This window comes from Orbicella faveolata, unplaced genomic scaffold (assembly GCF_042242905.1).
Source record: "Orbicella faveolata isolate gen_17 unplaced genomic scaffold, um_ofav_v1 contig_48, whole genome shotgun sequence".
Classification (NCBI taxonomy): Eukaryota; Metazoa; Cnidaria; class Anthozoa; order Scleractinia; family Merulinidae; genus Orbicella; species Orbicella faveolata.
This window is the reverse complement of record NW_028301578.1, coordinates 14386807-14398210: the sequence shown is the minus strand read 5'-3', so window position 1 is coordinate 14398210 and position 11404 is coordinate 14386807. Positions and strand designations below refer to the sequence as shown.

The 11404-nt window shown below is 38.4% G+C and overlaps 1 protein-coding gene across 1 annotated transcript; it reads left to right on the top strand.

Moving 5' to 3' along the window:
- The first annotated feature begins 15 nt into the window (after positions 1-15).
- LOC110044732 (protein MCM10 homolog) lies at positions 16-11275 on the top strand. Its single transcript, XM_089281254.1, has 18 exons — positions 16-103; positions 271-489; positions 689-742; positions 1128-1325; positions 2307-2752; positions 3515-3676; positions 4068-4201; positions 4420-4500; positions 5604-5788; positions 6166-6226; positions 6316-6389; positions 7254-7489; positions 7695-7821; positions 8064-8209; positions 8828-8941; positions 9431-9582; positions 9986-10028; positions 11003-11275. The coding sequence occupies exons 1-18, from the start codon at positions 85-87 to the stop codon at positions 11084-11086; spliced, it is 2535 nt and encodes an 844-aa protein (XP_089137380.1). The 5' UTR covers positions 16-84; the 3' UTR covers positions 11087-11275.
- The last annotated feature ends 129 nt before the right edge of the window (positions 11276-11404 follow it).

The following is an 11404-nucleotide window of genomic DNA, read 5'->3' as shown; positions in this document are numbered from 1 at the left end:
AGATTTACCATTTACGCGGGAAAAAACTTGTTCGATTGCTGTGGCGTTCGAAACCAGGAAGGTTTTGCACTTTTGCCCTGAGAAATGTCTGAAGAAATGGAAGGTAAGCTTGATTATTGGGTTATTTAATTTCAGTGCAGCGATGAATTGTTTCTACTGCTAAGGAAATTGTCGTGGGATCGCACTAAGAGATTGATGAAAACTACATGGCTTCGTTCCACCTTGTAACTTTCATGATAGCAAGTCAACTTTTGTTTGCTTCATCTTTAGAGCAAGATGTGGATGATCTTGATCTCCTAGCATGTCTAGTCGATAGTGATTCAGAATTGCTTGATGATGACATTGTTGGCGAAGCGATTTCATCGTCAAATACTTCACCTCAATCAGCAACGACGGCTCCTGTAACTGGATCCCAGTCGCAACAAGGTGATCGTGAAGATGGCGCACAGTCTGGCACAACAACGAACATAACTATGGAAGAAATGGCAGGTAAGTAAGCTACTCTGGTCGTATATATATGTAATGTTAAGCTTACGTACATCCCACCTGTATTTCAGAAATAGCAGTTAGTTTGTTATGCTATTGCAAATCTGAATATTTAAGCTTTTAAAAATCACCTATAATTAAATCAGATTAATGATAAGCTTGGTTATTTACCTCAGTGGAAAAATTTATGTTGTTTTTGTAGCACGAATGGCCAACATGGAACAATACATCAAACAACTTGAGGCCGAACGAAAATGTATCCTTTTTAGTGCTCTTACTTAACCCTTTCATTCCCAAGTTCAAAATATAAATTATCACTATTGATTGCCTCTTCAATTCTTTCAATGTTGCTTTGTTAAAGTTTGTAGACATCAAGACAAAATATATGTCAGTTGATGAATTTCATAATTCTCATTACATGTCTACTAGACCATGTATTGATATTGTTAAGAGAACAAACATGTTGATCACACTGGTAAGTTAATGAAAAATACAAGACACCTCTAAACAGTTGAAATGTTTTGATCTGTATGAAAAAAACTCATGATATCATATTTTAGGAGTTAACTTAATTAGCAATAAAAAAGTGTAAAGTTCTACATATAAAACAGTGTATGCCTCCTTAAAAACTTTGTTCACAGTACTTACATCACCATCATCAGTGAAGGATACAAGATTGTCTCTTTCTCCCAAGGACAGGCAAGAATTGCAACAGTCAAAATTAAGTCAACAAGTTTGTAAGAATGACAGAGTAAATCAAGACACAAGTCATCAGATACTATTATCAAAGAATAGTAAGAGAAAAGCTCACACTCCAACACACCATAGGGACAGGCCAGGTGAAGCAAATGAAGTATTGGTTTTATTTGTGACTCAAATTAGTGCATTGTAAAATTCTTGAGAAATTATAAATTTGGCTTGAAATGATTCACCCTCGGTGCCAGAGGGTTTTTTTTTTCTGTAGCGAAGCTGTGATTGTGAGTGTCAAAACTACGATCAAGATCCAGGCGAGAGAGAAAAAAAACCTTTCACTCTCGCCAGGATCTTGATCGCGGCTTCGCCTCTCACAATTGCAGCTTTGCTATGAAAAAAAACCCTCTAACACCCAGGGTAGAAATGATTACACTTTAACTGTAGTTTCTAAAAATATCCTCCTAAGGGTATCCTAATACTTATCAACATCATCATCATCATCAACTTTATTTACCCTCAGATTTACAGATTAGCATTGGGGCTAATTTCTTCCAGTTATCTAATGTTACATTTTAAAATAATGATATTGAGTGATGATGATGATAATATCGATGGCAATGGCGAGAATGGTGGCAGAGGCAGCAGCAACAACAATGGCAGTGATGATGTTGCATTATAGCAAGGACTTATGTGGCGTATAAACAGGATTAAGCCTATGCGTAACATGTTTCTTGACTGGGAGGCATATTTCCCTGTCATGCATTTACCCTTGCGTCCGTGAAGAGAGGTGCAATGGTAAAATGACAGTCTTTCTCCAAGAATCTTATTACAGCAGTCACTCTCCTTAGGAAGTTATAGTCACGTAGGCTTGAACCACTGTAACATGCAGTGTTCCGTTACAGTATACAGTATACCTTTCTATTGTGTAGCTACAGGTATATAGCAAAATTTGAAGTCGCCTTAAACCTAGTAAACAATTTGGTTAAAAACTTGTGCTTTCTAGTGCACTGCATGTGCCTATTAATCCATACATGTACATGTAGTATTGCTGTGACTGCATGCTTTGAACGTACATGTATGCTAACATTATAATAGGTTATAAGTATATATTTTGTGTTATTTTCCAGTCTCCACAGAATCTAGCACTTCCTCTCACCACCCTGAAAAAAGAAAAGCTGATGAGAGCAAACAGACACTGAAAAGGAAACCCTCATATAACCTGGAACCAAAGAGCACAAAGACTACAAGGACTGTGCAAAGTGTCATGTGTCCAAGAGGTTTAAATCCAACTGATGCAAATGTGAAACCATTGAATAAAAAATATGTTCCTGAACCTGAAACTAGAGCAAGCAAAGCTGATGATGACGAGAATTTCTCAAAGGACAGATTTTCTAGTTTACGGATCATTAATCCCTTGATTTCATCAGTCGTAATGGAGAAAAGAATGGAGGGTCGTAGGATGGTGATGATTTCACAGATACCGACAAAGATTAAAGGGAATAATGATATTGATGGAGACTGGGTAACAATTGGTGTAATTGTCCAGAAATTACCACCAAAGAAAAGTTCAAATGTAAGAATAATATTTTTTAGTGATTGTTTCTTTCATTGATGACTTATGAGTTTTAGTGGACTTCCCATCAAATAATCATAATCACCCACTTAGTTGCAAAATGGAAATGTTCATGAAAGCACAGAGATCTATGACTATGTAGGGAACCTGGATCATGTGCACTAAAGGCATCCGCAGCCAGGTGTTGATCAATACCCTTGATTGACATTTGATCGACACTCGATCGACATCTCAATCAACATTTGATTGACATCTCAATCGATACTTAGTCAACACTCAATCAACATCTCAGGCAACAGTCGATTGAGAATCAACTAATTTTCGTAGACATGCTATCAAGTGTCGATCAATACATGTGACTCAGTCAACACTCGGTCAACTATCAGCTGACTGTCAATCAATTGTCAGTTGAAATGTCGATCAAGTGTTGGTCTAGTGTCAGTGAAGTATTTATCAAGATGTCTATTGAGTGTCAATCAAGATATCGACCAAGGGTTGATTGAGGGTCAATCGAAAGTATCGCTTGACACTCAACTGCGGATGCCTTCAGAACACATGATCTGGGAACTTGTCATCTCATACAGTGGACAACAAGTTACACAATACAATATACTAGGGACTGTAAACAATACAACAGTTGGCATGTCAGAGGATAACATCTACATGAGACAAATATTACCCATTGGAAACCTGTTTTACAATTTTATTCCAACCCTGATCAACTACTGTACATGTAATATACATGTATGCATTTATTTTCAGGGGAACACTTATGGTATTTGGAAGCTCTCAGATCTTGGACCCAATACTGCCAATGAATGTGTTGTACTGTTCCTCTTTGGAGATGTGTACAAGGAGCACTGGAAGACGACAGAGGGAAGTGTGGTGGCTCTTCTTAATGCGTCCCTTCTCCCAGCAAAAGAGGTGAACAACAACAACAAAGCTATCATAATGATTATCATAAAATAGATTCCTATTTGAGACATCTTTACTGTCCACAGTTGTGTTCCCCCTTTATTTCAATATAGTCTCCCAATACATGAAGATACTCCCCCTCCATTCTTTTGGCAGGTTGCAAAGAAAATGTATTTTCACGATTGTCCTTGCTAGTACATGTAGTACTTACAGTACTTCTGTAATTTGAATTTCCTCGAAAAATTTTCCCACTAAACTTCACTAGCCGACAGGCCAGGTGCAGGATGGAAGGGGGGCTACAGTATATTTAGCACATTAGGTAGTAATATGTAAATAAATGTCATGCAACATGTTGGACTGTAAAGTAATAATATTATTATTATCTTGTCATTCTTTTTAGAAATATTCACAAGACTTGGCTCTTACCCTGGACAATCCTAAAAAGCTCATGCTCATGGGAATGGCAAAAGATCTTGGAAAATGTAAAGGAGTTAGAAAATCTGACAACCGTCCTTGTTCAAATTTTGTAAACAGGTACAAGTTCATGGTCATGTCTTGGATTTTAAATTTGCTTAATGTCTCTAAACCATTAAACCATGAATCAGGTGTATGTACAAGAACCATAATTTAGTGCACTCGTTGTACTTTTCAATGTACCTTGTGCTCTCGTGACAGGTTTTGTTTTCCGATTTAATTGTAAGTTCTTTTCAAATATTCATTTATAAATAAAACATACTTTAATTTCCCATCAGGCAACATGGAGAGTTCTGTGAATATCACATCCAAGCAGCCTACAAGTCAATGAGAGCTCAGAGAATGGAATGCCAGGCTGGGTACATGTTGGCAATAATTCATGCTTAAAATAATCTATGATGTCAGGTTCTCCTGGCCAGACTGTTTCAAATCCATTTGAACCTCTTGTGTTTGAAAATTGAGAAGTTACATTGTATATAAAACATGTAATTCATGTGTACTTCATTAAGCACATACAGTGTATTGGCTCAGAGACTGAGTGCCGAAATGTTGATTCAAGTATTAATAATATATTGATATTATCATTCTAAGTATTAGATTTTGAAAATGACAATGTTGCCTAGTTGTGGGGAGAAATAGGCAAGGAAATAAGAGAGTTTGAACTGCTCATTTCTTTCGTCTTTCTGATACATCCTTAACACCTTTGCTTGTTTTCTCTGTGTAAAGAAAGTGATGCAGTGTTGTGAGGGTTGATTTGCTCATTCTCCTTGGTTCCTGTCACCTTGAGAATCTTTCCTGTCATGCCGCGGTGCTGTTGTCCTGCTACTGAACTACCCTGCTCCTCCCCAGCCAATTGATGACTTTCTTTTACTTTCACCACCCACCCTTTTGACTAAGGTCTTATTTCTATGGTCTCAGTTACCCGAGACAACCCTTCCCCCGCGTTACCCTAGCCGAGGAAACTTTTCACTTATTTCTTTGCAAAATTCAACCAACCATTTACAAGAGGGCCAAGACAACTCCAGTGGGCAAGTTGTTTCACCTTGGCAGGTAGGGTAACCCTGGCAGGCAGGACAACTTTTCTTGATATAAACACTTTGGCTTGCCTAACCAAGGCAATTCCTAGCATAGCAAGTGTCACGAATTTGGGATTTAAAGCAGAAATTTGTATCAAAGAAGTGAAAATTAACTCTGCAAAAGTCACTTTGATCAAATGACTGAGGAAAACTCAAAGAAGAGAGAAGAGGGATATTTGCACATTTGATTGTTCAACAAGGGTTATGAATGATCATCCAGGGTCAACTTTGACTCGGACTACAGGGACAACGTTTTCACATCTAAATACTCAATAAAGTTGCCTCGGGGAGGGTTGTCTCGAGTCCTGAGACCATATAACTGGGGTGTCAATGTATTCATAATATTATGACAAAATTCTATCTTGATTATTCTTTGCATATTTAAGGTATGGCCCCTCAGATAAAGCACCACTTATGAAGAAGTTTAAAAAAGACCTGAATTCTTCGACCTTCATTTACCAGGGGCGTTCAGTGAATGCCTCAAATCGTCCCACAGACCAGAAAAAGAAAAATGTGACATTAAAGAGTCTTAACATAGGAGACAAGAATGTTGCTGGGGCAGCAACTAAGGGTAAGTTTATAGCAGTAATGCACTGATTCAACAGTTGCGCCTCAAAGTGATAGTTTTTTGACCCAACAAATGCATACTTCAAAAGTACAAGTAGCATAAAACACAGCTTTTAATGCAGTTGTAAGGACACTGACCACATTTTGGAAAAAAAAATTGTATTAGCCTTTTTGAAGTATTAACCATTTAACAAAGCAAAGGGATAGCTGTCTAAAAGTTGTGAAACATGGATTTAAGTGATTTTGTTTACTATGCGAAGTTCACTGATGCGTGTATAATGTGCTTGACTGTTGTTTTATTGCAGAAGTGCTTGTAAAATAAACAGTTATTTGTTTTTTCTGATTGTTGACTTGTTTGTTTGTTTGTTTATCTTTCCACAGCTGCTTCAAGTGGAAAACAGGAAAATAAAAGCAATGCCAATGCAGAATCTTCTGACTTTTTGTAAGTGTGATTTAAGTGAAGGGGAACAACTAATCTCTTTAAGACTTCCTTCAAGCAAATTTTTTTGTTAACTTTGTTTTCTTTCGCAGAGTTCAGCTCCTTGCATTACCTACTGTTGGCACCAGGAATCTTGTCAGACATTTAAACCAGGACGAGGAACAAAGTAAGGAAAAGTTTGATATTATATTATCATTATATGGCTCTGTCTCACAAGGACTGGGAACTACCAAATTCACGAATTTGATCGGCTGAAATCGATATTGAAAGCGGTCTAGATTTTCCCATCTAGACTGGCATCTAGACCGGCATCTAGACCAGTAATGCTTTGCAGTGAAAAAGCAAACTAAAATGCAAAATCATTGACTTTTTTCTGCTAACAATATTTATTTATGGAAGTGCTAAGAGGCCTGATGAGAAAAAAAGTAAAGAGGACGAACAAACTTAGATTCAGCTCATCGCTGTTCACAAGCAAAATGTCAGTTAAAACAAACCAGTTACATAAAACGAATTAAATTGTTCTTGTTTGCCATATAATAAACATCTTATTAACCGAGCTTAGTCGGTCTGTATGGGAGAATCTTGACCTCGCTCGTGTGTACAGACCTCAAGTGCTGCATTCGGTCTGTACTCACGACCTCGGTCAAGATTCTCCCATACAGACCTCTTGCTTGGTTAATAAGAGCTAAATAAGTTTAGTTAACAGAAGTAGACTGAAAAGCCATTAATAACAGTATGTGGCATGAAAGCTCTTTAACAACAACTTGTGAGCAGACGTTTGTAGCAAGCACAGCAAAATGTATGTACTTGGTGGTAAGCGATGCAAAACACGCTTGCCTGGGCAGCAAGCATAGAAAAACATGTTACCTCAGAGGAAACCGTGGAGAAACGTGCAGCCTGGTCTACATTCACGGCAAAACGCGGGAAAATATGAATACACCTAACATATTAAGTAACGATCACGTTGTTAGTTTTTTAAGAATGCTCCTTGCAACGAGTTAGCAACAATTATCTTTCGTTCTCTTTTCAGACAAGCCGGAAGAAGAGAAAAAACCCACCATGTCTGCTTCAGAGCTCCTGAAGGCGCACGAGAAAGATATCAAGCGTAATCATTCCCGTTGTGCGAGCACTTCAGCCCCGCCAGCTCAAAACAGTGCAACTGACACCCCTATGCTTGGGCGTGGTCTCGCCCCGGGATCCGATCTTTTCTTTGACGAATCACCGAATATCAAGAAACGAAAATCAAATGATGTAGAAAGAGCGAAGGTGTGAGTTGTAAACCATTTTTTTCGTAGTTATCAATTCAAAACGTTTCTTCCTCTTTCAATGATAAATTTCATCAATATGTACGAGAATTCTTAACAGAGTTGATATTTTGGAGTCCATGCAGAAAGTTGTTTGAATTATGGCTTTGATTACATGTACAGGTATATCAAAAATTTACTTTAGTTTTCTTTTTTTTTCCCTTCAGTTAAGAGCTTTGTCAGTTGTGAGACAGAAAGGGCCCATAGAGAAAGAAGACCCCAACGCCGTGCGAAAGAAATTATCTCCAAAGGCAAAAGAACAAATCATGAAGAAGACAGAAGACAGCGGTAAAGGTATGAATAAACATGGTTTCTTAGAGCGGTTTTCAATTGAGTGTCATAAAAGCAAAGCGAAAGTAAACGTTCTAGGACCTCTAGCCAATCACAAGGAACGCAGACAATCCAGAGAACCAATCAAAACTAAAAGCCAACACGCGTAGCCGACGCGAAGCGCAGGAAAACGTGTGCGAGCGATTCACGTTATGAGATAAAGTAATAAATGTAGGTAACGAGTTGTTTCTTTTCTTACATTGTAGAAAACGATGAACACAGTGCAGATCAAGATTGTAGAAAGAAAAGAAGACGAATATTAGGACCAGAATTTGGTTCCATAGATCTGAGTTCCGATGAAGGCAAAAAGTTGCTGGCAGCAAAATCGCAACATGTCGGAGCTGTTCGAGCTGTGAGTACCATTTAAAGTGTTAATGTGACATTTTTGGTTATTAAACTGTTTCTGATAAACGAACCATGCATAGAGGTAAACCACAAAGTCTATTTTGGAGCCGTTTGACGAATATTTAGCCATCAAAAAAGGTTTGCTTTTTTCACTTCTTGGGGACAAGAGGGAAAAGGGCGCGATTTTGTCACTTACCAGTGATAAATGGGGGGGAAATGGCGGATTTATACTTGACATCAACAAGCTAAGACCCGACTTATCATCCACATGAAAACGACCGGAAACGCTGATGAAAACCGAGGCTTTCGAAAACGGTTTCAAAAGTGGGGCCTTTTGAAAACGCATCGTTTTGAAAACGCTCCGTTTCTAGTGTGAACAGTTGAAAACGGAGGCTTTTGAAAACGGTGCCGGAAAAAGCGTCAAATACGTCCGCTTCCGTCAGCGTTTTCGGGCGTTTTAGTGTGGATGATCGGCGAATTTTACTCGCATCGGTGCCAATGAAAAATCACGAATTTCACTGTCGTCGGCGCCAAGCCGACAAAAAGACATATTTTACAGTTTTAGCTATAAATCAGTAGGGATGCTTTCCGTGTTAAAGTAATATTAACGAAATTATGTCTTTAGGCTGAAGCTGAAATCCAGGAAAAGTATTTTAACGAATTAGAGAAAAAAGAACAGCTGGAAGATAAGATGAAAACAATCACAGAAATCAAAGTGAAAGTAGTGTGCTGTAAACAGGTAACGAGGTCTTTATTATTGTTATTAAAATAAATAACTAAATAAAGAATTCATAATATTTAGAGAGAAACCACATCAGCCTTAGGTGGTCTTCATACAGCTCCTCTATCCTGGTCGAAGTGGAATTTGGAAATGTTGGTTTTTGTGGAGGGAGGAAAACCGCAGAACCCGGAGAAAACCCTCAGGGCAAGTCGAGAACCGAAAACAAACTCAACCCGCATATGGCACAGGGCCGTTGGGAGGCGAGCGCTCTCACCACTGCGCCATCCCTGCTCCCCGGAAACCTATTGTCCTGATCTACAACCAAATTCTCAGAGCTAACGTTATGTTACTGTGGGTTAAATTAGTATGGAAAATTTGTGTTTCAAATCTGAGGCCAAATTGAAATGTTTAATGTGAAATGTTTCTTGCAAATTAAAACGGTGTGTCGTCTTTTTCTTGCTGCTACGAAAAGTTGGCCGTATTAACTTACGTTTGTTTTTGTTGTAGTGTAATTACGTAGCAGAGAGTGCTTCAGAACTGTGCCGCAAAGAAAACCACTCACTGAAGTATAGCAAAGCGCTCAAGAAGTTTTTCGTCTGTAAAGTTTGCAAACAGCGCACGGTAACTTATGGAGCACCTATTCCCAAACACCCGTGCAGGTACGTGATAACTTAAACTCAGTCACGGTGTTTTGAGTTATTTTGGCCACAAAGAAAATTACCTTTAAACTGAAGGAAATCTAAAACTAATAGTTTGCTAAGACAGAAAAACACCGAAGAGATAATAATAAACCATAAAGGAACAAAAATGGTAAAGTGAGGTTAAGGATGGAGAAGATTAACTCGGATTACAAACGACGAACTTAAAAAGTTAGGCCAAACTTTTTAAGATGCACAAACCGTGACGTACTCCTTTAATCCACTTCCCTCTCGTTCCCTCTTCCCCCCTGCCCTCCCCTGCCCTCCCCTGCCCTCCCCTGCCCTATCCTACCCTTCTTAAATCAAGTTGTGTAGAGCTCAAGGGCATGACTGCATAAACGTTTTTATAATTTTTTTTTTTCAGGCAATGTGGTGCTTCTAACTATGAGAAAACATCTATGTACAAGGTAACGTACCTTACAACGCTCATCTGGCTTTGCTTGTTTCTTTGTGTTTTTTGTTTTACCTCAGGAAATAGGTACCGTTTTTGGCAAATCTTTGTTGAGGCTCTCAGTGAGTTTCACAGTATCGATATGCACGACCAATCAAGACTTCTCCAAGTGGGACCTTGCCATAACATGTTGCCTGGATACCTTAAGAAAATTAGAATCATTCTGAAGCTTAAGTAACGACGAAGGCGACGCCGAGGACGATGCCTCGTAAAAAAAATGAATTTCTATTTTACCAGCGAAGTTCGCAGTTGTCTAGATCTAGAGTAAAAATAGAAAACAAACTGCAGTCACAAACATGACAAAACAACGCATGTTGTAAAGACCTTGATTTAAGAACTTAACGTTTCGTATGCTTCTACATACATTATCAGAAGTATAAAAACGGTAGCTGCTAATGCAGCTACCGTTGTTTTGTCATGTTTGTGACCGCAGTTTGTTTTCTATTTTTACTCAAGCTGAAATGGCCGAAGAATAAGAGGTTCTACGATTTGTCTAGATCTGTTCAGTACGCCAATGGCTCTAAAAACGTGCTCAGGCTAAATATGCAATTACAGCGTTCAATTCCAAACGGAAATGCGAAAAATTACCCGTTGTCGTTCGCGTTCCCCAGACTACGCAGAACTTGGTCATTTCATGTTCTTGTTTTGCAGAGGACGTACAAAGAGTACAAAGATTTATAACGCATGTGCACAGCCATTGTTTTGCTCATGAAATTTTTTGTTTGGTGACGTTCTCTTTGCCGTCGTCGTCGTAGTTTGCTTAAGCTCCCTATTTTGAAGCTCAATACGAACATGATTCTTTTCCTTGAAGACTATAGTACACTTACTTTGTTATATGGAATGTCTTCTTTGAAGAATAAAGTTTAATGAAGGAAAACGTCGAAACCTATCGTAAAAGTTGCTTTCTAATGTTCCCTGTTTTGGTTTTAGGAAAAAGAAGGCCCGAAAATTGGAGGAGAGACTTTACTTGTCAGAGGAGAAGAGCTTCCAAAATTTCTTAACAGCTTAAAATAGCAATTTGTAAAGAAAATTGAATTTTCAATTTTAATAACAAGTTTTTAAACAAGTTTATCTATTTAGCATTGTTAATATTAATTATTTGTTGTTGCCGGATTTAACTGTACAGAAAAATACAATCACCATTTTAAATGCCCAGTTTTAAATGGTATAAATGTTGAATAAACGTTTTCAGTTAGAGTTCTATTCTTTCTTGCCTTTTTCTTGACAGACTTCTTTCGAAACTGGCTCCCAGGGCGCTCTTCCATTTGAAGGGAAAAGCGCCCTGGGGACGAAGTTGACGTCTTGCTTCTCGCAGAGTACATCTCCTCCTCT

Excerpts from the sequence above, each read along its gene's own strand:
- LOC110044732 (XM_089281254.1), top strand. Across the intron at positions 9,583-9,985 it reads ATTCCCAAACACCCGTGCAG|GCAATGTGGTGCTTCTAACT; the intron begins GTACGTGATAAC and ends TTTTTTTTTCAG. Across the intron at positions 10,029-11,002 it reads AGAAAACATCTATGTACAAG|GAAAAAGAAGGCCCGAAAAT; the intron begins GTAACGTACCTT and ends TTTTGGTTTTAG.